Genomic DNA, 27,423 nt, shown 5'->3' with positions numbered 1-27,423 from the left:
AACATTTTACTTTTAAATTATATCATAATAGAATTGTAAATGTACTGAGATAATTCTAAATTGACTTTCATAGTTATGTTCATATTTGTTGAATGAACTGCTGTACCAACTACACCTTTTGACTGATCTTGTATCATCACAAAACAATTGAGTTTTCTCCCTTTTACCACATCAGCAACTCTGATTCCTAAACTGCATGTGATAAAAAAATCAATAACTTTAGATTCTCTCTCTTCAGCATTTAAAAAGTGTAAAAAGAACAAACATAGAAGGCATCTATTTTGTAGTCCACTGTCGGATGTTAAAAAATTTTAATCTCTAGTAAATGTTAAGGATCACCATGAACTAATTTAAAGGATAACATATAGCACGACTCGCTTAGCAAGACGTTAAATACACTAAAATATATTTTAATCAGGTGTCCAATACAGGTGTGAAGGATTATATATTATCTTAAAGGTGTTTGTGACCAAACCTAGGTATCAACTGGGCAGTTGATTGTTCATTTTTTCAATGAGAGAACAGCTCGATTTTCACGTTTCGATATCAAATTCTTGTACAAGTGCCAAGGTTTCAAATAACAAATATACTGAAACTGTTCAAGATAAGTCAAATGGCAACAATAATTTTTTATCTAATTTTCAATGTAACAGTAGCTTTAAAAATAAAATGATTAACGTATCATTTACCTCATTTTAAACTTAAGTACAATCGTTTATGAAGTAAAATGACCTCATATGAAATGGTTTATCACTCTAACCAGCTTTCAAAACTAAATGTAAAAGAATAAAGCATAAAAAAAATAGCAATGATATTTTAACTATATCCTTCAATGTTGGTACTTCCTCAGAGATGTCACTAATAATAACAAGTTCAATACTTATAACAGTTTGTTTTTTTAAATATCAGGTTATATATTAGGTTAAGTAGAGTTTGTCTGGCTATGCATTATATATATATACTGTAAATAAAAAGGGTGTAACAAAAAATAAAAAAATGAGGCAAGTGAAGATTGATTGCTGGTTGCTTAACATGCAGTGGCAAATATTTCCTACATTTTTATGATGATAAACATCAAAGAACTAAGCAATATATTGTGAAATGGGCATTTAAGTCATATAATGAAAAGCATGTATTTCTGTGCCTAACAAACCAAATAAGCACTTAGTTTTCTGGAACAATATAATGTATCCCCCTTTGGTACAATTTTAAGATCTTATTGTCAGAAACTTTGATAATTTATAATTGTCATGAATATTCATGAAATGTTTGCTATTGGATGTTTAAAAATAGGAATGAACTTTTATTTCTAAAACATAATTGAAAAAAACTTTTTAAGCCACCACTTTAAAACTAGATAACATTGCTAAGCAGCAATACTATGGGAGGACCAATACAGATAATCAAGTGTTGACAGGTTAGATTAATGGACCCTCCAATATTTGATCACCAAAAAATGTGTGAATTGGAAAAAGATTGTAATCATAGGACAATTAATCTTAGTTGTTGTATAACAGGACATGCAACCAGGCATGTTTTGATGAAGCAAACATATCTGGATGACACCAAAGCTCCTTATAACACCTGGCCAGTCAAAAAATTCTGGTTATTAATGACCGAAAATGTAATTATCCCTTATCAGTTTCACAAGATTGAGTAGATGTTGATCTCTCTCATATTTTTTTAAATCAAAATTACCAGATGCAAACTGGACTTAACAAGATGTAAATCAAATTATGCAACTAGAATTTTTATTAAAAATAGCATCTTACAGACATGTTCAAATATTGTTTTTGGGGAGCAATATTTTTTTTCTTTCCTACTGCTAATATCAAATTGTGATCAAAGTCTATTAACCCTGGGTTATACTAATTTTTCCATAAAAAGTTAATGCCAATTTTCAAAGCCCTGTCTTTCTTCGTCATTATCTTCTGTCAAAGCCACATTTTAAATAGCACAATTTGTTTCAATATTGGAAAATTACACCCAAATGCAGTTATGGATATTTCCTTAATACACTAAAATGACAGGGGCTTCAAAAAGGATACTCAAGCAAAATTTTCTTTTCAATTCCCTATATTCATTTATATACTGTTTTGTCATTCACAATACCATTAAAATATCAGATTTTTTTTGCATTTCCACCTGTCAATTTTGTTGCACACTAAAATAAAAGTTTGATTCATGAGACAGGATTTTAACCCTTTGCTTCAAACATGAGACACTTGTCCTCTTTTAATTCCATCATCACTGACCATTAGTGCTAATTATGTTCCTGATTTATGATTCACAATGTCCAGAGTAGTGACCAATGGTCATGTGCACTATCCTTAAATTGGGATCAGCAATTACTTCTAAATAATGGACTTTTAACGACCATTTCAATAAGATGGCCAAAGCAGAAAAGCAAATAGATGCTGATTTCAGGAAATATGATCTATCCTGTCAAAACGCAATTAAAATAATTCAGCAATATTTTTTGGGTGCCATGCATATAAGGCATGTGTACCATTTTCTTTTCTTTATTGATTGGGGTATATACATAGCTGATTCTGATAAAGCTGAACAAGAATGTGTCCTAAGTACATGGATGCCCCACTCGAACTATCATTTTCAATGTTCATTGGACCATGAAATTGGATAAAAGCTCTAATTTGGCATTAAAAAATTTGAAAGATCAATTCATAGGGAACAGTAGTTTCAAGTGGATTGGACTTCAACTTCATCAAAAACTACCTTGACCAAAAACTTTAACCTGAAGCGGCACAAACTGATGGAAGAACGAATGGACAAACGAACGAACCAACGGACCCACAGACCAGAAAACATAATGCCCCTCTACTGTTGTAGGTGGGGCATAAAAATTGAATGCACAAATTCTGTCAAACTGTATTATGGCCATTTAAAAATATTGTACATATATACTGCTTTTCGTTTATTTCAATTGGGAATACCTAATGAAATGGACATTTGACCTTATGTTGAACTCTAGATTATCTATTTTGGTAAACTTGTGCTGTTAGGTATGTTGTTGCCTCTCTATCATTTGTACAACTGTCAACTATAAAAGTCTACCCTATCATTGCACCTGAGAAGTCTAAAGAACAAAAAATCTCACAAGAAGCTATGAAGTTGAATTCCTTGTATTTATAATTCAGATAAAATTCATTAGTTATCCTGTGTGATTTGAGATAGGTAACAGTCCTCAAAGATCAAAGACCTCTTATCTTCTTGTGTGATTATTTGCAACTTAACTTTTGTCACCTATTGGTAAATTATGCTGGTTTTTTGCTTACATAGTTTTGACCTATGTCAATTTAAAGGCCACTAACTGTAAAATAATGGAAGTAAATATTTTAAATAGCACCTTTATTGAATGAAACTGTTTGATCAGAGGTAAACTTTGATTGGAATTTCTTACCCCCTACTTTAAAAAGTTTATTTATTTGGAAAAAAATCAATCATCAAGTGTTATTATTGAGAGAATTTGGCAATCATCATTTCTGCCCAAAGATATTACATATTCACCAGTATATTTGAACAATTATCATTTCATTAAGTTTGTCTATTTTCTATTATTTGTGTACAGAATTTCAAACAATTTCATATTCTATTGGTTTATTCAATATACAGAAATTACAGGTTAAGTCAATTTGTAAAAGAATAGTTTAATGATTCATATTTACTAGTAAACTACTGTCTACTTTAAGTTTTTAACAGGATTACAAAAATGACTGATAATCCATTCAACTTATCCCTTTGATCCAAGGATCAGAAACTTAAATTGCACAGATTATGCATTCTATATAGAATTACTATTACTTGACATGCAGTGCTAGTTGTTAATATCTGTGTCATTTTGGTCTCTTGTCGACAGTTGTCTCATTGGCAATCGTACCACATCTTCTTTTTTATATTTATTTTTTTATTTTGGTTTTGGACCCTTTTGTTTAGTTTCCCAGTCAGCCCTATGTAAATTAAGCTCTTGCTATTAGTCCCTCAAATTCTATAGTTGTCAAATATATAAAAAGATGAAAAAAGTTACCAACAGTACCAAATTAAGAATGATTATATGACCTGTTGGCCATCTTAAATGATGGATCAGCTTCAAAGTAACAACACTTGGTCAGCACCTCAAAAGAAAAAGTTGTGCAATGTTTGCATGGGGCCACACTTAAAAAAAATTTGGTTTGCCCAAACCCTGCCCAAAGGTTGAGACAGTGGGTAGGTAGGTAGGCATTTTCTTTTTTTTTTTCAAAAAAAGAAATTGAAGTATCAGATGTTTATTATTCTTCATGCCTATTTGATTAAAAAAAACCTTCTTCAATTCAGGACAATAAAAGAATTTGAGTAGGCAGCTTTTTTCTGGGTAGGTAGCGTTTGGGCAAACAAACCTATTATTTATTATGGCCTGGTTCCATGAATCCATTCAGTGGTTCCCCAGAAGAATTTCAAAATGTAAAAAGTTAATGATGAAGGAGACGGATTTGATTTTGATTTGATTTGTGGTGTTTTAACGCCACTTTTAAGCACCTCATTTAGACTATTTAGTGGCGACCAGTTTTTATTGATGGAGGAAGCAGGATAGCCCAGAAAAAACCACTGACTTTGGATAGGAAACTGACAATCCTTGTGAATAGTTCTAGAAGACAGAGGACAAACGCCAAGTAATGAGAATAGCTCACTTGGTCCTTTGGTTGAGGTGAGCTTAAAAGTGGTTTTAAACAACAGAAGGTATTAATTTGAAGAATTTGCATTAGCAATGTCTTGTTAATAATGATATAGCACATTTTAGTCACAAAGTTTTACATGAATTTGCTTTAAGATTTAAAAATAAATTGTTAAGGCAGTACCTTGCTAAAATAAATCCTTCAAAGTCATCATTTACTCCACCCAGAGTATAAACAAACAGTTTTTGTATATTATTTTCTTTGTATGTATCTCCAGAACATCTACCCCATACTATTTAGTTCTCATAGAATTTAAATATGTGGTTGTACAGTTATTAACTTTTTTGTTGAAAATTGTTGGCTCATTTCCACAAATAAACCATAATGCTCACAATTTCAAACAACATCATTTTGTATATATCAAAAGTCAATTTAAATTCAATTGCTAATTTCATAGTTAAAACTCAAATATGAACACTAACTTCAATAAGTTAATTTAAATCACTTCTCATCATTTTCAGTTTTAATTTCCTCTTTATATATACATTAATTGTTAATTTCCATGAGTAAATATTAAATAGTACATTTAAAGTTTACATTTACTTTAAGGCTTAACTGAAACTACTCTCTTAAGATATTTTACAATCTGAAATTAGTAATTGTTAGGATGAAAAATATTATGGCTGTTAATGAAATGAACAATTTGTATACAATTTGTGTTACTTGAGCAAGGGAGTAATTCTATCTTAGTTAGAAGCCTTTATGCTACCCCTAATTGTTATCCCAAACAAAGCTAGATAGAGCAATCATTATTGTTCCTCAAGATACAAAAATGTTGTCCACTATGTGGCTGAAGCATAAGAAGCATGTTTAGACCACTACTAAATATGTTGGACCTCTCTCTCATTACAACAATGTAAATTGTTAGATTTTCATGTACTGAATTTCTAATCTTAGCAGTGGAAGTCCTAATAAAAACTTTAAAAAAAACAAGTCAAACTGGCTGTTTTTGATTATCTCCACCAAGAATGATCTAAAGCTTGAAACAATGTACGTAGAAACTTAAAACAATGTTTTCGTCTTTTTTTCTTGGGACTTGGGTAGTTGTTACTAATTCCTGCACACTCATCATCTGATTTGTTCCTATCATAATTACTGGTATCAAGGTTAAGTGCAAAGAAAAGTATTAAAGACTGTCTTAATGAAATCTCATTCAAAACCAATCCAAAGTATATAGTAAACATTGTGTATTGAATTACTGTTGACATATCTATAATGCATAAATTATGATTTCATGACTAACAATTAAACTATTATTATCTTGTCATATTTAAAAATCGTCTCGTCATTTCAGTGCACCACCGACCACCTAACTGACTCTATAACTGATTTAACGTCAATTTCAGTTCAATTATAGTAATTCTTATGTCTGTTTACATGTAACATGTGAAATGACAAGAAAAGAATATTAATTTTTGACACTTCTAAATATCAAATGACACTACTGGCACATGAAAACAAAAATAATTATATTTTTATAACAAATTATTTATCAGTGTAATTTTAAGGGTAAGACTTGATTTGGATTGATATCCTTTGACCTTCATGAGTTATCAAGTTCATTCTTTTCTCTAAATTGATCAATGCCAAAATATTATTCAATAAACAATTAAAATCTACCATTCCCTTGCAGGTAGGTAATGATACCTGTACTGCACTAACGTCTTCACTTATTTCATTTATATCTGATTTGTCAACTTTCCACCCTTTTTCCAAAAACAAAACTGAAATATACAGTAAACAGAAGAAAGCAAAATATACATACAGTAAATGAAACATTATCCAGAAACCAGTTTTACATATTTGGGCAAAGGAAACCAACCTTAAATGGAGTTTACATTCTACAAAGAGCATCATATCAAGAATATTCTCATTCTCAAACTATCATAAGGAATCCAAGGAACGTTTCAGAGATATTTTTTTTCTAACAAAAGAAAGATCCAATTCATGCTACATGATTTTAAATCATTTTTTTTTAATACCAAGGGACTCATTGATTGTTGTTGGTTGCTTTACGCCGCATTAGCACAAAAAGGCTATATCGCGGCGACCAAGGGACTCATTACAGCTGACTAGAATCAAGAAAATTTTAATATCCGACAATCTCTGGTAATTGATTATAAATTTATGGCGATAAAACTGGTAATAAAACACATTTTTATTTCATGGTAGCTAAAACAAAATGATTATATCTATTCAAAATTTAAAAAGGACTAAACAGGATTAAATATTCTAAGTGTGCCAAAAAACACATCACAAACAAAGACTCATGGGTGATGCTAGATTGTGCCAGGATTTCATTAATTAACACAGAACTTCAAACTTCAAACAGATTTTAAACTTGTTCTAATAACATCAAAGGCTTTTTTTAACATGATTACCATATTTAAGACACAATTTGATTGTTCTCACAATGAGTCATTTACAAAATTGCATTGTGTTAATACCACGGAAAAGAAAAAAATATTTTGATGAAATCTTACATTGTAACATGGGTACCAGATAATTGTCATTTGGACAGGGATGGAAAATTTGTGAAACCCTAAATTGCTAACTAAGGACCAAATTATGTAATTTGGTTGTCTTTTTCACTGTTCATAAAAGACATGATTATTACGTTAATTGGACCCTGTAGGACACAAATACTTTGTTGTTAGAAATTAAACATCACTGCTGATATTCCAAATTACTGTCATCTTGTGATATTCCTTCCATTTAAATGGATAAATATGGTAATAATTTTATCAATTATGATGAAACTTTCTTCAGCTCACACTGGAAGATAAACCAGAGTCTTAGAAACACTACATGACAAATCTTTAGAATACGTATGAATAATGTTCCTCTATTATCATTCTCATTATATCCTTAATTCTGGTTAATAAAACAAAGGAAGAAAATAACATTCTTCTAAGTATTCCAGGGACAAACAGATGTTTTCCATCTCATTGACAACAAAGTCACTGATACTTTGGAACTTTAATATACATTAGTCTTTTTAGTAAGAATCTAATTTACAGGAAATCAATTTTTAAATACCTGGTAACAGTCTCTTACAATGTATTCACATGGTAAGTAAATGTGACCTTCACTTCTAAACCAGAGAGAGAGATATAAAGGCATAGCAGATTCCAAAGATATGCTGTGTTACCTAAGAGAGATGTCAATATTCAGATGAATTGAATCCACTTTTCATTAAGATCTGTCTAATACAACAAAAATAAATCCAATACATTCAAATCTGTTTTTATAAAACTAATTCAAATCTGTTTTTATAAAACTAATTTGAGGTACCATGTTATATTTTGCTGAGTTTATACCTTTTACTAATATTATAGAACTACCATAGACTCAATTCAAATATCATAATTTTTTATTTATCAACCCTCAATAGACCTTTTAATGATATTGTATATGCAAGCATGTTTAAATAAGACAAATTTTGAATAAACATCAGCATCCATTGAATGGAAACACCTATGAGTATGCATGCATGCAAATTTTCATTGAAAAATTATTTTGTGATGCATTATGTTTGAATATTTCAGTGTTACACTTTCCCCATGATGAATTGGAATAATGCTTTCAATCTGACATACATTTCACAAAAAATTGTCAATACTTGCACTTCAGTGTAGCAAATATACCTACAATTGTCTTTTGTCAATCTTCTTCAAGGAAATAGTTAGTAAAAAGATACAGAAAATCTTTAAAATCAACTATGCAATTGTACTTCATTTTTTATGCTTTAATATCAGATGAACATGTCAGACTCCCTTTTCCTTCAATGGTAATTTAAATCTAATAAAAGTCTTTCATGAAAGAAGTCGGACAATTTAAATTATATTACAATCATTGCTAATGACATCCAGAGTATTCATTCAACCATAAGTCTATTATTTTGTTATGGAGAATCTCTAAATTTATACATCTGAATGAAAAGCTTTAACGATTATAATTTTCAAAACATAAAACTAGAAAAAGACTTACCGAAACTATCAGGTCTTTCACCCTCATTCCAACTTTTGCTGCAGGGCTTCCACACACTACCCTTGATACAATAATACCATTTGAGTCACAGTTCAAATCTGTTACTATTTTTTCTTCATTGTTATTCTTTTCTGGCTGTTTAAGAAAAATCGTAAAATATTCAAATTCATAATTAAAAGCAAGCATCATTGAAGAATTTCTCTACAATCAGAGAGTTATTTGATTAGCATTTTATCTTTTTTCTCTGTCCTATAAATTAAACAGTCTTCTTTGTTTAGCCAGTAACATAAGCACACAAGACACGAGGGAAAGAAAATGAAATTGACAACACGATATGAAAGGATGATGGGACATGTCTTATTATAACAAGAGTCAATGAGCGATTGCTGGTCATAATGATTTGTTAGATGAAATTACATGGGATGGGAAATTTGATTGTCCTTTCACATCAAAGACACTCTGACCCCCTACCAGTTATTATCTGGAGAAGTGGGACGGAATAAGGAAATCACAAAATAAATTATCAAGCTTCTTTTAAAGCATTGTTTGCATGAAAGCTTTCTTGCAAGGATTTAATGTTTACATAGACGGCACAAAGGCAATAGAAGTTGACAAAATTATAGAAGACACTTCTATTAGGCAGCGGACAGTCCCAACAACTCATCACAATTAAGGAAAGAGTGGTGAGATGCATCAGCCATTAATCACAGTAATTAAAGTATCTTCTACTAAAAGATTAAGAAATCTTTTTACATCGTTTTCTACCACTTTAACCAACCATGGTTAATATCAATCAAAATAAATTACAATAGTAACTAAACTTTGTTAATAAATCAGGAGAAAGCTTTTTATATTATATTTCTTTTTTCTTCATGTCGTGAAGAATCAATACATAGCTTTAGTGAACCTCCCTGATGTTACCATAATCTTTAGAAGTTAGAAAATTTATACATTTTCCTAAAAAAATAACCCTGAAAAAATTTCATGTTAGCCCGAAATCAGTAATTTTTGCCACTATGCACTTGAACCATAATATTTAAAATAAAAAATCCTTTCCTTATCTTTTTATCAAAACAACTCTTTATTCTTATTGTGTTATTAAACTACATAACAATCCAGATTACAGACTATAAGTTATTGAAATAAAAGTATTGTGAACAAACTCACAATATGAAACTTACACATGTATCTCAAATTTTTCAAAGTGTAACATTATCTCCCCTTTTAGATGTCTGACCAAAAGTATCTAGCTTTGTGCACATCTTCATATACTGATTTACCTTTCAGCAAAGTTCACTTGGCAAAGTGTTGCATTTACTAGTGTTGCAGCTAGCGCTAGATTTCAGAGACTTAACTGATTTGACACATTAGCTTTATCACAATCATTAGTACAAATTTCAATAGTTTTTACAGCTATTACATTAATGCTAGCAAGACAAATCTTTGTTTGGCTTGCTTGCTTTGCTTGTATCAGTGTTTGCTCAAGCATGGCAATAAAGATAGGCGGGGCTTCAGCTTGTATACATCATACTTAAATTCTATTGGACATTATGTTTGAAGTTAAGGACACTAAATTTTAAAACATCACAGGATGACAAATATAAAGCGCAATTGTAAAAAACAAAATTTCTCGAAGATATGCATTTTCATCATCCAACTTAAAAGACTGTCGTCAAGTACTTTAAGTAAATCAAAATAGCTATTCAAACACACCTACTCTGATTTTGTGATACTTTACATAGGTATTTCAAAGTTTGACCCATATATTTTATCTTTTAGTACTGTGATGTTTTATGTTACAAAGTCAACCTGTAGCTTTTATTTATAAAAATGATAGAATCTGAAGCAAGATGATGTATCAAATGTTCTTGCTTTGTAAGTTTTCAAAACAAAATATTCATCTCAAACACACCCTAATATAAGAAGGTTCTCTCGATTTTCTCCTTTTGATACAATTGTTACCAATTTTGATTTTTTTTTCTTGAGTCACATAATGGAAGGGCAGGCACGGAAATAACTGAACTTATAGATTTATATGTTCTCCGTCCGTAGTAATTTTTAAAAAATCGGAAGTTATGCATTTTCTTCATCCAACTTGATAGGCAACCATGTCGTCAACTTGATATCTAATTATTCTGCTTAACTGTGTAATAGATAAATTGAAAACTTATGCAAATGTTTGGGTTTTTTTTACAATAAAACACTTCGTATTTTATTTGTTTCTATTCACTTTTAAAAAAATTGTTACTATAGTAAACATTACAGAAAGCATTTATCGCCTTCTCTATAAACAAAGAATAATCAGTTTGAAGGTTGGCAAGCAAAAATTAATCCAAAGTGCGCAATATTCAATAACAATGGACATACTAAATAAAAGGGAGGAATTAAGTCATTTACCCCTTACTTAACTTATCCCTTTTATTCGAAAATCAAGTGCACCTTCTTATGTAAAGGTGTGTTTTAGATGAATATTTTGTCTTGAAAACGTACATAGCAAAAATATTTGATACATGATTTCGCTTCAGATTCTATCATTGTCGGGCCTTCGACTTTAGTCGAAAAAGCGAGACTAAGCGATCCTACATTCCGTCGTCGTCGGTGTCGTCGGCGGCGTCAACAAATATTCACTCTGTGGTTAAAGTTTTTGAAATTTTAATAACTTTCTTAAACTATACTGGATTTCTACCAAACTTGGACAGAGGCTTGTTTATGATCATATGATAGTATCCAGAAGTAATTTTTGTAAAAATAAAATTCCATTTTTTCCGTATTTTACTTATAAATAGACTTAGTTTTTTCTGCGGGGAAACATAACATTCACTCTGTGGTTAAAGTTTTTAGAATTTTAATAACTTTCTTAAACTATCCTGGGTTTGTACCAAACTTGGACAGAAGCTTGTTTATGATCATAAGATAGTATCCAGAAGTAAATTTTGTAAAAATATAAATCCATTTTTTCCGTATTTTACTTTTAAATGGACTTAGTTTTTCTGCGGGAAAACATTACATTCACTCTGTGGTTAAAGTTTTTAAAATTTTAATAACTTTCTTAAACTATCTTGGGTGTGTACCAAACTTGGACAGAAGCTTATTTATGATCATAAAATAGTATCCAGAAGTAAATTTTGTAAAAAAATAACTTCATTTTTTCTGTATTTTATTTTTAAATGGACTTAGATTTTCTAAAAACTTTAACATTACATACAGTTTGCAGTTAAAGTTTTCAAAACATTCATTAGATTTATAAACTATCCTAGATTTTTACCAAACTTAGACAGAAGCTTCTTACAATCATAAGATGATATCAAGAGGAACATTTTTATTGATTTTTTTCGTCATTTTTGTTGAGCCCGCGATTTACAGCAAAAGTAGGCGAGATACTGGGTTCCGTGGAACCCTTACAAATTTATTTTATATAGCAAAGCTACAGGTTGACTTTATAACATAAAAAAAATCACAGTACTAAAAGATGAAATATATGGGTCAAACTTTGAAATACCTATGTCATGAATGACAAAATCAGAGAAGGTGTGTTCGAATAGCTATTTTGTTTTACTTAAAGTACTTGACGACAGTTTTTTAAGTTGGATGATGAAAATGCATACCTTCGAAACACTTTTTTTTGGATTCCATTTCTACGATTGCGCTTTATATTTGACATCCTGTAATGTTTTAAAAAAATAGTGTCCTTAACTTCAAACATTACGTCCAATAAAATTTAAGTATTATGTATACAAGCTGAAGCCCCGCCTATCTAATTTGCCATGCTTGAGCAAACATTGATACAAGCAAAGCAAGCCAGTCAAACAAAGATTTGTCTTGCTAGCATTAAGGTAATAGCTGTAAGTCTGAACACTTTTTCAGTAAGTAAAAACACTTACATAAAAATAAATCCTTTAGACAAAGACTGACAGTAAATAACTACATGTAATGGTAAAAAAACATCAGCAATTAAGCTAAATCAAATAAAGATCAGCATTAAAAAATCAAGTACAAAAAATTTAGATTTAGATGAAGTTGCTTAAAATTTATGAAAATTCTATATATTTGTTACATATTTATGTAGCCAATGAAAAAGTTAGGTGATCTTTATGACAATTCTTGCAACTATCAAAGATTTGACAGAGAAAAAAAATATAATAAATGCACATTGAATAAATATAACAATCAGGCACAGAATATGCAAAGTTTTGTATTATAAAAAAGGAAAGTTTCATTAAAATCTATTACTCATCTGGGTATGAATCACTGACCACTGAGGGGCAAAATACTATTATTTCAAGAATTCCAATTAAAGGAAATATATAGCTTTCCCCCTTGGCACAAGTACTGGAATAGGAAGCTTGATTCCAATAATCCTGCAGCTTCAAGTCATTTATTTTACACAGTTTTCAACTATACAGCATGTTTAACATGTTTAAGATCTCCGCATGTAATAAATAGGACCATTATTTTGTCTAATTTAAGATGAAATTTAATTCGAATATCAATTTGGATGGAAATTGTGTAAATAATTGATGCAACAGATTGTCTGGATTCTCTGGAATTGAATTCCAACAGTTAGGAAGTGATTCATTAAGGAAACAACTCTAAACTGTTGATTCATTCGTTACCATTTATTGAAATTTGAAGAAGAAGTCATACTTAATCACCAGAAGACAGAAAAGTGTTAATTATGAGGCATTGACACTGTGATCTGAAATTTCAGGTCTGAAAATAATACCACCACAACAGCTTAAATTATGCTGAACCTTAATAAAGATGTAGATCATAGTTCCATTGTCACATAGTGACATAATTTGAATTTTATCTATTTACATACAAGAAGGTGTTGTAAGAGTGCCAATGAGACAACTCTCCATCCAAGTCAAAATATGTAAAAGAAAAAACATTATAGGTCAAAGTACAGTCTTCAACATGGATCATAAAATGGCTCACATCAAACAGTAAGCTGTAAAGTGCCCCAAATATAACTAGTGTAAGACCATTCAAACAGGAAAACCAACCGCCTAATCTATATAATAGATACATAATATATTCATACAAGGTTATTATATATATTATTAAGTTCAATTCATTATTTTCTGTAACTTCAGTGCACATAATTTGTACACATTTCATATCAATTTAAATCATGTTATATCAACTTTTCAACGGGTGTCACATGTGGAACAGGTTATTCCTATCCTTAGGGTGCACCTGAGATCACCCCTGTTTTTGACAAAAAACAAAAAACAAATCAAAACCCCAAAATATATATAATGTCATAATTCAAAGCTAAACATTTTTTCTTCAGGTTTCTTATTAAAGAGACCTATGTCTTTCGATCATCATTGGCTATAATTCTGTGAATGATGTGTCATCATTAGAAGTTAATTCCCATAATTCTTTAAAAGAAGATGTCTCAATCAAAACCTGTCTGTGACAGCAGTGACAGCAATGACAGCCGAAAAAATAAGCGATCATGAATAAAGTGCTCTGTTGAATGAGCATCAGGTGACCGCAAGCTTAATCAAACTGGCAAGTGCAGTATTGCGTTTTTTTACACGAAACCATTTGTCGGGAAAATAAATGAAATCTTAATCACATGACTCATTGTTATGAAGACTCCTCTTACCGTTTTCTAATTTTCACATTCATTTTTTTATCCCCTACCAAATCATCCTCATCAATTATAGAACATTATTGGCAATATCTGTTGCTTGATGAAAGTGACGAGCCACATTTACCCATATTAGATTTTTCCTAGTAGCAAGTAAAACAATATGCTTTCCATTTAGTTGAAACATTACCATTAAATATGATTTTTTAATAACCATTTTTCCCACTTTGATATTTTAACAGCCTAACACCAATCAAGTAATAACAATTTTATCAGAAAGTTGTCTGATCCATCTTGATTGTTACCAAAGCTAATCAAAGAATCAAAAACAAAATTACAAAAATTCTTAAATGAAATAGCTTATTTTTTGCATAAAACACTCAGCATTCCAAAGTAAAAGCAAAGCTTGGTCAACTTAAAGACTGATTTTGTCCAAATAGGAGAAATATTTTGTCCAGTTGGCTTAATATGTTTTAATGCTCCTTGTAAGCTATAAAATTAAATGTTCAATCCAAAGTGTCTGATCAATTATATAAAAATATTGTGGACAATATAAGGCATACATGCAACCATAGGATTATTGCTGTAAAACTTACTTGGTTGCAGATTTTTCTGAGAGCACTTTATCTAGAGGATCCCTCATATTTAACAACTTCCAAAAATTAAAAAAAAACACACACTCTGTCAGTTTCATGCATTTATAGTCCTTTTCTAGATTAACCTTCATCAGGAAGCTCAAAGTCAAATATTTAAACCCCAAGGATGTATAAGAATCAAAACAGTTGAAGAGCTGTATGACGAAAAAGGACCAAAAAATTTTAAAATAGCCAATCCATCTATGGTCAACTTTCCCCGAGGGTGATTGCCTTTTATTTTTAAGTGTTCTTTGTTCTTTAATTTCTCTGTTAAATTGAATGACAATCTGTCTAGGGTTAAGATGATTTTTTTTTATTACAAGAGGTCGACTTTAGGTGGCATTACTGAGAGGGGGTAGGAGGGGTATTGATTCTGAAATCCTGGGCTTAAAAACACGAAATCCTGAAGTCCTGAAATTAAAAAAAAAAGAAATTCCCGATCGCGAAAGTGTCAATCCCAAAATCCCGAGTTTAAAAACACCCGATCACAGAGTCCCGATAAAGGTCCTATCCCCCCTCATTACTGATTAGACAGAAAGTTGATCTCTACATGTCTTCTCTGGTTTTAGAAAGTTGCTGGGTTGTTGTCTCAGTAATTCTTTTTATCTTAAACATTTACAATTAAGTCTGCATAGTAGTTTCTGGTCATTACAATGTCATTAACATATACAGTTATATTTCTTATTCAATATTAGAACTAACTTTTAAAGTAACTAAATTTTAACAAATTTGACCAATTTTTCTGGTCCAAATTAAAAATAAGACTTGAAATTGCCTTTAGCAGATATACACAGTTCACATCTGTTTACACAGTCAACACTACAATTGGATAAAAGACAAAAATATCCATTTTCCAAACTGCTATAAATTACATTAAAAGCCTAAGTCTTGCCCTTCAAAGGAAAAATTAATCAAAAAGGCCAAAGCTATCTTGCATCAGGATCTAAAATAAAATAATAAAAACTTGTTCTTTTTACGATTCATTACCTATCTGAAGTTAATCTTCTTAGGTTTTCTTTACAGTAACTTCAGGTGAAAATCTGATATCCCAGTCTCTTTCAATTACCTTTTGGTTAAACTAATAATTTAGTCTTAAAATAATAGTTCTAATGTTCTGTACAAAAGGTTATCAGCGGTTTATCTTCTAAATAAGCAGGTGTTTTGTTATCCAACCATAAACACCCTGGTTTGATGAACCATTAAAAGCTTTATTGACTTCTCTAAATACGGGCTTGTTACAATTATTTTCCTTCTGTGATCAAAGTACCTTGTCATTTACTTAACTGAACTTAACAACTTACTTCTTAAGCATGCATAAATATACCACATAATCTGTTCTGGACAAATAACAAGAAAAGGGACATGTACATTTGACCTTGAAAGTATCTTACAAATATAGAAACATAAAGTCTATTCAGAGAAAACTGTTTTTAAAAAAAAAAGATAAATCATCATCCAACTTCAGTTTAAGAATCAAAAAGTTTTGGTGATATTGTATTCTACCCGAGGATAGTATTTACCAGCAAAACTGCTATAAATAATGAAGTCATATATGTGTATTCAATTTTCCTTTTCTTTTATGTTTGCATCTATCATAACATTCATGTACTGTAATTGATCAGTCGTTTAGGGTAAAAAGTGTCAAAATCTTTTCAAACTGCTTAAGTGATTGCAGGCAAAAATCTTTTAAAAATCTAACTATTAATACCTCAAGTTAAAACTAGAGAAAAGATACTATACTTGGTCATTATAGTTTGTTTATGGGCACATATCAAATAAAAGTTTTACTTGGATCATTAGCTAGTCATGTAACAGTGCCCAATATTTAAGAAAACAAAACTGAAAGTTAAATCAAGACAACAGAAGTCAATTGTGTTTGTTATAGTATTCAATACTGGTTATTTAAGTTATGAATCTGTCCTTTTAACATTACTTCCTTACATTTCATTACACCATGTTTGTGATATGCATGAAAAACCCATCCAAATTTTGTCACATTCAGATGCAAAGGTAGAAGTTCAAGATATATATTATATGTGCAACTATCCATCAAATTTGAGTCATTGTAAATTATAATATCAAGTGTTGTGGATTATTTCAATTTTTTGCATATCAAATGCTAAGAAGAAATTAATATAAATCACTGCCAATTACAGAGAAGAAAACAACAATACCATTTCACCAGCAATACATTTCAATTTCTGTCCCCAGCAATTACAAATTCATCAACTGGCAATTAGTGTCAGGCAAAAGCCACCAATATTGAGTTCCACTGCAAAAGATGGTCCCTTGAGTATTTGTTCTGTCCATTCTTGACCACTTCTGAATAAATGTCACCTGATGACCACTGAATGGACTTGATGACCACATCTTTGACAGGGATACAAAATGTATTAAATTCCTGGAAATTGGTCGATGCAGTCCAACCAAAATTTGTCACCAGATGGAAATGAAATTAACAACATGCTAATCAAGGTCAAATCTGGTTTCCTTTTGAAGAGAAAACCTCTCAACTATCTGCAGAAATTAACAAAAGCAGATTCCAATCTACAATTGATGCTTGTTAATTTCTAGCATTGATGTAGCGATATGCAAAAATGATGAAAAACATGTCTAAACTGATGTGATAATATTCATGGCTAAAGAGGCAGTTTTTAGAGATATAGTAATTCTGAAAGCCTAAAATGTTTTTTAATTTAACCAAGTTTCTTTTGTTACTGTTCTTCTTTGTTCATGACACTGTAATAGGAATTCTGAACACAAAAATCTATACAGCTGCATCTGACATACAAATGTTTTTATTTATAATTCCCCACCAAAATTTCTGGCATATTCAACTAAAACAAAATGTTGGTAGATGGACTTATATAAGTTTCTACAAACTTGTTTCCTTAGTCCCATATTTGAATTTCATGTAATATTGTAATACTTTACTATTATTGTAATTTTACATTATTTTAATTTGATTTTTGGTGTTAATTTTTAAGCACCTTTTTGGGGCTATTTTGTGGCAGCCAGTTTATTAGTTGAGGAAGCTTGTGTGTCCTGAGAAAACCAGAGACCTTCGATAGGAAAACTGACAATCCTAGTCAATTAAGATTGGAGTCAAGTGCACCTACATGACCAGGGTTTGAACTCACAACCAGTGTTGACTAGGCTAGCTAGTGATTACAGTAGTATCTATTTAAACCATTAATTTTTTTTTGAAAAGACAAAAAAAAAAAAAAAAGATCACAAATATTTGTTATTCTCAAACTTAAGCAAATAACTTGATTTTGACATATTTTTACTAAACAAGAGGCTCTCAAGAGCCTGAATCGCTCACCTTAATTCTTTTGGTTAAATCTCTCATCAATGATTATTTTGGCTTTTCAATTTATTTAAATGTTTTTTGGATCGTCCTATTTTCTTCAAAAGCCAAAAAAAATAATAATTTTCTCCTATGTTCTATTTTAGCCATAGTAGCTATGTTTCTTGACATACAAGGAAATAAAATATAAAATTTATACTAAATACTCTGAAACTCATTTAGCCTAAGTTTGGCTGAAATTGATACAGCAGTTTCAAAGGAGAAGATTTTTTAAATTAAGTCAACATGATGAACAAATTGCGAAAACAGTCCTTAAAGGGCAATAACTCCTTAAGGGGTCAATTGACAATTTTGGTCAAATTGACTTAATTGAAGATCTTACTTTGCTGAACATCATTGCTGTTTACAGTTTATTTCTATCTATAATTATATTCAAGATAATAAACAAAAACAGCAAAATTTCCTTAAAATTATCAATTCAGGGGCAGCAACCCAACAACAGGTTGTCTGATTCATCTGAAAATTTCAGGGCAGATACATTGTAGATCTTGACCTGATAAACAATATAAATCCAGGTCAGATTTGCTCTAAATGCTTTGGTTTTTGAGTTATAAGCCAAAAACTGCATTTGACCCCTATGTTCTATTTTTAGCAATGGCGACCATGTTTGTTGATAGATCATAACTTCGGATACAATTTACAAACTAGATACCCTAAGGAACATTCTGTTAAAGTTTGGAAGTATTTGGCCCAGTAGTTTCAGAGGAGAAGAATTTGGTAAAAGATTTTTAAGATTTACGAAAAAGGGTTAGAAATTAACTATAAAGAGCAATAACTCCTAAAGGGGTCAACTGACCATTTCCGTCATTTGACTTATTTGTAAATCTTACTTTGCTGAACATTATTGCTGTTTACAGTTTATCTCTATCTATAATAATATTCAAGATAATAACCAAAAACAGCAAAATTTCCTTAAAATTATCAATTCAGGGGCAGCAACCCAACAACAGATTGTCTGATTCATCTGAAAATTTCAGGGCAGATAGATCTTGACCTGATAAACAATATAGCCCCAGGTAAGATTTGCTCTAAATGCTTTGGTTTTTGAGTTATAAGCCCAAAACTGCATTTGACCCCTATGTTCTATTTTTAGCAATGGCGACCATGTTTGTTGATAGATCATAACTTCGGATACAATTTACAAACTAGATACCCTAAGATACATTCAGTTAAAGTTTGAAATTATTTTGCCCAGTAGTTTCAGAGGAGAAGATTTTTGTAAAAGATTACTAAGATTTACGAAAAATGGTTAAAAATTGACTATAAAGGGCAATAACTCCTAAAGGGATCAACTGACCATTTCCGTCATGTTGACTTATTTGTAAACCTTACTTTGCTGAACATTATTCCTGTTTACAGTTTATCTCTATCTATAATAATATTCAAGATAATAACCAAAAACAGCAAAATTTCCTTAAAATTACCAATTCAGGGGCAGCAACCCAACAACGGGTTGTCTGATTCATCTGAAAATTTCAGGGCAGATAGATCTTGACCTGATAAACAATAAGACCCCCACGTCAGATTTGCTCTAAATGCTTTGGTTTTTGAGTTATAAGCCAAAAACTGCATTTGACCCCTATGTTCTATTTTTAGCAATGGCGACCATGTTTGTTGATAGATCAAAACTTCGGATACAATTTATAAATTAGATACCCTAAGGAACATTCAGTTAAAGTTTGAAAGTATTTGGCCCAGTAGTTTCAGAGGAGAAGATTCTTGAAATAGTTTACGACGACGACAGACGACGGACGACAGACGACAGACGACGGACGCCAAGTGATGGCATAAGCTCACTTGTCCCTTCGGGACAGGTGAGCTAAAAAGGGATAATATATTGTAATTGTTTTCCATAAAAGTAATGATGATTATTTTGTACTTACAACTTAAATATTGTTAACTTAACATACATAAATGTTATATATGTAAGACTGAATTGTTGTAGATCGTATATTAAAAAAAAAGATTGAAAAATACCTTGTAAAATCTTGACACTAACACAATTATCAATAAAAAAATAAAAGTATAATGTATATGTTTTCATAAAGAATTCTTTTGTCTTCCATAAAAAGCAAAAACTTGTAAATTCCATTCAAATAATTGCAAAATCATGCTAAATCATTCTATTTAATTTTTTTCCTGGTTTTCTTTTCACAATGAGGCATTGTGTAAGAGCAGTAATTAAACAAATCAACTTAAAAAGATTTTATTCTTAACAGTTCCTTTGTTTGACAACATTTCCCTCTTTTCTAAATTGGTGTGCATGACGAAAAGAGGCTGCAGAAACCAATCTTGCCTTTTATCTCTTCTCAAATTTTATTGGAATTTTTAAACTGGAACCTAGTGAAAATTTCTTTTTTTCTCTAATTTATGTAAATTTTATTACAAGAAGTATTGCTTCTAGCTTGGAAACATTTGCACGGAGTTTGACAGACAATAAAACAAACTTCTATTGTCAAGAAACCATTGAGCCACAAGAGAGTTGAACAGAAGACGCAAAAACTATAATGACGTTTAACTTTTCTAATTGAATTACATGAATTTGAATGCATACCATGGATTTTCAAAATGTCTTCTACAATATTGTTGAGAGATCTTGACACATTTCCTGTGAAATAAGGGTTTATTTATGAAGCAAGAAACAAGCTATGGGGGAAATTAAGTGATGCTACACAAAGCTTTTAGCACATGAGGGCTGTTTTAGTCTTTCTCTTTTTTTCGCTGCATTCTTTTTAACTGATTACAAAATTTGATACATACTGTCCTGACTTATTGAATATGATTCTTTCTTTTATAATAAATATAAATAAGAAAGTGATACGTTAGGCACTGAGATTAACAAAGAAGGTAAAATTTTAAATAGAAAAAAGACAATCAAATGTTCATTGTTACTTAGTATGTCTCTGCTATACTGTTTGCAGCCTATGACTAAGCTTACTGGTAAAATACAGCAATATTGTAAAGCATACATGAATAACATATTTTTTATAAGAAAAGTTAAAATTACCTCTACCAATACTAAGCGAGTATGGTCTAAAGAGGCTCTGCTATACTGTTTGCAGCCTTTGACTAAGCTTATTTGTGAAATACAGCAATATTGTATAGCATACATGAATAACATATTTTTTATAAGGAAAGTTAAAATTACCTCTACCAATACTAAGCAAGTATGGTCTAAAGAGAAATATATACTTTGCATCCTCCTGTATATTGACACCAGGTGTGTTATAATCTTTCTTAAAGTGTGAACCAAAGAGAAATACTTATTTGCATCGTTCAGTAATATTGACACCTAGTCAGGCTAGTGTGTTACCATCTCTCCTAAGTGTGAACCAAAGTAAAATACTTACTTTGCATCCTCCAGTTATATTGACACCAAGTGTGTTATTTTCTCTCTTTAAGTGAAACTTTATTCTCTGCTGTTCATCATTCTATAAAACAAAATTAAAAATAATGCCTTAAAATAAAGATCCCTGGAATATAGCCTTAATACCGGGTACCCTACCCATAGAGACTTATAACAGAGTGTGTACTAACATTAGCAATACGACGGGTGGCACAAGTGGAGCAGAATCTACTTACCCTTCCAGAGCTGAGCTAGAGATTTCCTTGTTGTTTGTCATTTTTTTGTTGTTCAGTCTTTAGTTTTATATCAGTTGTGTTTAGTGTACCGTTGTTGGTCTTTTGGTCTTTTACTGTAGCTTTAATAACAGGTTTAATCCACCATTTTGTAAATAAGAAAATGCCTGTACCATGTCAGGTATGTGAGATCATGTGACAGTTGTTATTCATTCGTTTGATCTGTTGATGTGTTTGAGCTTTTGATTCTGACATTTGATTACGGACTTTCGGTTTTGAATTTTCCTAGGAGTTCAGTATCTTTTAGAATAAATCTACATTTTTAATGTCTGTGTCATTTGGTCTCTTGTAAGATCTTGTAAGTTGTGGTTGTCTCATCGACAATCATACCACATCTTCTTTTTTTATAATTTAGACTATTGTTGTTCTACTTGACTGGTGCTACGAAATTTTGTCATGAAATTGGCAATCTATTCTTTCCATCCAGAACATAGGAAGTATCATGTTTTTAAGATGTGGAGTGTCTGCATGGTTTATCAGTGTCATCCCTGAATCGTTTTCGTCGTACGAGACTTCGCTTTGCACGAGGTGCACTCGATTTGACACTTCAGCCGCAGACATTTCGGCACCTTCTTGGATACGTATAATCGCCACCCGTTCGGGAATTTTCGGAAATACGACACTCAGGTATATGTTTTTATGGTTTTAGTTTTAAAATCTTATTTGCTGAATTTAAGCAAAATGGAGTATACACATCAAACTAGTTTTAGTTTAAAAATATGGTCATGACAAATGGATTTATATACTTTAAAAGCAAAATAAACAAAGGCAGTGGCTATTTGACCGGCACCGGCTAAATAGCAAATTTGCTACAAACAAGCTTGAACAAACCAATATTAAAGACTGTACATAAAAAGCACGGGAACACGGGAAAAGGATGGTATCCAAAAAAATGTGAGTATTTAAAATGGAAAAAGTAAAGTCACCACTCTGAAAGTCAGGCTTAGCCGGGTGGTTTTGTATTATTTATGTGATCTGCTATTTGACTATTCATTCGACTTTTTCTTTTGGGCATGGTGTTGTAGAGGGGGTGTCAGAGTCACCATCACATGGTCGCAGTCGACGGTGTTCCTGGCCTTGAAGGCATAAAACTTTGCTCAGTGTTTGGAGCACAAAAATCATGCTCGAAACATGAAATCCAGCAATTTGATTGGTTGATTTTCGAGTCCGAGTACAAAAATCATGCTCGTACTTTGCATTTTCTTTACTTTTTCAAACTTGAACCATGTTTCTGACGACACTTATCTAACACTCATGAAATTCTTCCCTTGGCAAAATAAAAGCTACAAGACTTTTGTTGAAATCTTTTTCAAGTCAATCGATATTCTTTTTTTTTTAATTTCTGCAATTCGTAACTGTTAAACTAACTTCGACGATTGTACCTATTCATCGATAGCATGTGAATATTAAGTCCCATCCAAGTCTGCTTCCTAAACATTTCTATATCAGGCTTATTTTCCGGAATTCAAACACCAAAAATAGCATATATTTATAATCACACTGGCATAAAAAAAAACACACTTTTGACTATCTTTAGTGTTTATTTTAATGTGTGATTAGCGAGAAAATGTTTCCTTTTGAAACTTATTCATCTCTAAATAACAACTCAATACCAACATAATATATTTGTCAGATATTCAAATTCAAAGCCATTCAATAGCTTTAAACGTGGCCAATAAACATTCAATTTTGATAAAAAGGTCATTTACAGTAATTGTGATGTCTTTTGTAAATAAATGTTAAGACCTCCCGGGTTGAAAGTTCTTGAAGGAGCGTTGCAAATATATGCGCAAATGGTGCATGATCTTTTTTCATCGATTTTACAACATGGTGGTAGTGGCCGTGCTGCAGGGACTAATATAAAAGGGGGAGCATGGACATATTTTCTATTCAGAACAAATATACATGGAACACACCTGGGTTTTCTTTTAACAGTTTTGATGTTTTTACAAGTTTTTTTCAATATTAGAGAGCAAGTTTGATCCAGGACGTTCAATTTAACATCACTTTTTTGTTATGATAGTAAATTTCCGTATGAACTGTATGATAACAAAATCATAATGATGTTTAAGAGTGATAACTAACAGTGGGACAAAAATACTAACAAGACAACTGTGGAATATTTCATTGAAAATTAAAAAAAAAGATCCCCCTTAAAAGTCTCCTTGAAATATCTTTAACAGTTGGCTGGATCATGAAGTAAGCAGTTTTATGTTTTCTTCTGAAAACCAAAAGACGCATTGATAACCGATTAGATCGCAAGTGGGGAGCAGTGAAATTCTATCCGTTGTCATGTGTATTATAACGTGTAGGACTGACAAAGAGCCTTTTCCTCTTCTTTTTTTTTATCATACAGCATGCCAGTCAGGCCGCTGAAGGGCCGGTGTTACAACTCTTTTGTATACAAACCCGAAGTAGTAAAAATATAGATTGCGTGATTTGTTACAATCAAGATGACAAAGATACCAATGATAAAAAAATCTATTGTGCAGATCGTTGCATCCCACACAGGATAAATTTCAAATTGATGAGTTTTGGCACGCTGTTAGGTTAACTTTACTTCTTAATGTATTTTGAAACAATAACAGTCTTCCTATGGGTGCGCCATGCAGTCCCGAGGAATCTTTGTTTCAAAGGTCGATAAGATCGTCTATTAGCATTTAAAAATGATTGAGTATTTATCAAATTAAAAAAATGTACATTTATAATATTTTAACGGTAGATCTGAATGAAATGGACACGTCAAAACTAAGTTTAAGTGTTTCAAATGTATCCTTTTGTCATTATGATTCACAAGCTAAATGAAAAATTGGACCCACATTTCAGTTACATTGTAAAAAGTCGGCCCTTTGTCCGTTATCGACACAGAAGCTAACCACAACACTGTCATCGCGTGTTGTTATAACTTTTAGAAATATGCCAACGTTACAAGTTATACATATTTTGCATTCATGATTTTTAAAGCACAACGACTGAACATGCATAATTGAATTACCTTCGAAATTATATAGAAAAAGTTGGCTCATTTCTTTTAATCATTTTATCAATGTAAAGCATGAAATATTTGCCGCTGGAGATAATCAACCAATTTCAAATGCACCAATGCAATTTCACAACATGCTTAATTTGTTTATTTGAAAGAACCATAAGTTATGAGTTATATATAGAAAGAGGTTCTTATGGTATAGTTGGAATTTCAAATCCCAAAGACGTATTTATTCTTATTTTAGACTTATTTTGGAGGAGAACAAAAACATATCTATAATGTCCAGCACAATTTCATCAGCGAAAACCGAAAGACGTTTGCATATTCAATTTGCATATAACCATAGTCTGTGATTACGACGTCTAGTGCATGGGGCATATTTTTTACTATTTAGGACCTAATATCTCGAACAAACACAAAACGCGCAATTGTATAAATATAGCGGCACGTATTTTTTTCTACATGTGTTACAAGAATAAGTTGTTTTAAATTAGAATATATATTATTATATTTGGAATCAATTAATTTTTACATAAATACTTCAAAGAGAAATGTCAGAGGTGACGTAGTCACAGCTGTATGATTGAATATAAATTCAAATCAAGTTTCGATTTACATCCACGTATAAGCCATGCAATAGCCTTTTTATCAAACGAACAATTAACGCATTGGCATGTTCGTTTGTTTGTTGCTTTTTTTTCTTATAAACTGCTATGAAGGTCACAGAATTATTTTATCGTGACAAGACGGATCAAGCGTTGTCTATAGTCTTATACATAATTGTGTTGGGTATGCGGTAGATGCCGTATACATGTATCAAGATAGAGGTACTCCAGTAACTTGAAGACCAAATTACCTAAACACCACCACAACCAAAAAAAAGGGCAATTAAGATTTAAAAAAGAAGGTTTACAAATGCAACGAAAACACGTTTCAAATAAACTCGCCATAGATACCAGGATTGAAATTTTAAATTTGCGCTAGACTCGTATTTCGACTACAAAAGACTCATCAATGACGTTCGAATCCAAAATAGTTGAAAGGCCAAATAAAGTACGAAATTGAAAACCATTGAGAATTCCTAAAAGTGTTGCCAAATACAGTAGTGACTGTAAACACATGCATAGGTTTACGCAGGTCTTTTTTCTCCCAAAGATTAGAAAAACTTACTACTAGTACTGCAGTATTTTGACATAATTATCAGCAACCCAACAGTACACTTACCATGTCATTATTATTGCCTGTCATCCTCTGGCACAGGATCATTTTCTTCTTAAAGTTTATTGCTTGTAATTTTAGTTCTCCGTGTAAACTTGCAATCTGGTTTATAAAGCAGTTTTCTTTTTTGTTAAACTGGATGGTCATGTTATTCAGTCCTATTTCCATATTGTTTAACTGATTTTCGTATATTGCAATCTGTGATGTCAGAGCCGTTACGCAGTCATGAGTCTCCTGTAGCTCTTGGAGTAAAGGTAGCCCACAACCTTCAGAGCATATAAAAGCGTCACGGTAAGAACATTTAGTAGATTTGTGCGTTTCAAGTTCTCTGTTGTGAAGAACAGCATCACAACCGAAGTTCGGACATTTGACAGGTCTGAATTCGCAGTGCTTACCATGTAAGTCCGAATCCAGAAGTCGAACTATTTTAGTACATCCTCGATTCCTGAATTCACAACGTACAGTCGAGTTTAAAATGAAATCTCTCAAATAAAGTTCATTTTCCAATTCACAAGTTTGAATAGTCTGATAACATAAAGGACAGTTTTTATGCTGTACAACCCAGGGTAAAATGCAACCCGAACAAAACAAATGTCCACACGGAGTTTTAATAGGATTGTCTAATACGAGGTTACACAGCAAACACCTCTTATCCTTCTCAACCCCTGGTACAAATTTTCCTGTCTCAAATCCCATAGTTTATGTTTTTCTGTTATCCATAATTTACATTTAAACCATTTAAGGTTTACCACATGTTGTAATGTTGAATTTAATGTTTACTAACTAACGGTAACTTTAACGTACCTGACCCCACTCGAAGTATGATCAATCAGTATTGTTCCGCTCGAGTAGAGACTTTTACGAGTAAACAAGACTTTTTAAGCCGCATAATATTCTTTTTTTTCTACACTGCTTTCTTGGATTTGTATGCTGATGTTCTTTTTATATCAACAACGCAATCAAATAAAACGTTGCGGCAAATCATATCCTAACTTAATTTTATACAGTCCTCTGAGAAATCGATTAAGGTTGTAGCCTTCATTCAATAAGAATTTGATCTTAAAATCAAAGCATAACATAAGGATCAACCAGTGTTGACATATTGAGCAATGCCTCAAATTATTTTATTTTTAATTTTAATTTGCAAGCATAAATTAACGTGCTAATGGCTTGAATTTTCGTCAAACTATATACTTTCCAGTAATACAATAGAAAAACTAAAATGTTCTACTTGATTCAAAAATGGTAATAGC

At 31.4% G+C, this 27,423-nt stretch overlaps 1 protein-coding gene across 4 annotated transcripts in view; it reads right to left on the bottom strand.

Annotated features, from left to right (window-relative positions):
- LOC134725131 (E3 ubiquitin-protein ligase PDZRN3-B-like) overlaps positions 1–26,958 on the bottom strand; it is a 142,286-nt gene extending 115,328 nt beyond the window's left edge. For 2 of the 4 annotated variants that reach the window (XM_063588688.1, XM_063588698.1), the window contains exons 1-3: positions 26,177–26,958; positions 21,678–21,758; positions 8,721–8,855 (exon numbers count right to left, since the gene is read on the bottom strand). In XM_063588688.1, the coding sequence (XP_063444758.1) occupies positions 8,721–8,855; positions 21,678–21,758; positions 26,177–26,866 (906 nt within the window). In that variant the 5' untranslated portion in view covers positions 26,867–26,958. Of the gene's footprint in view, positions 1–8,720; positions 8,856–21,677; positions 21,759–22,337; positions 22,469–26,176 lie in introns of those variants that run through there. The other 2 variants (XM_063588707.1, XM_063588725.1) reach the window with 2 other exon arrangements.
- Positions 26,959–27,423: the final 465 nt, after the last annotated feature.

The sequence above is a fragment of the Mytilus trossulus genome, chromosome 1 (genome assembly GCF_036588685.1).
Source record: "Mytilus trossulus isolate FHL-02 chromosome 1, PNRI_Mtr1.1.1.hap1, whole genome shotgun sequence".
NCBI lineage: Eukaryota > Metazoa > Mollusca > Bivalvia > Mytilida > Mytilidae > Mytilus > Mytilus trossulus.
The sequence above is the reverse complement of the archived record's forward strand: the minus strand, read 5'-3'. Positions and strand labels throughout refer to the sequence as shown.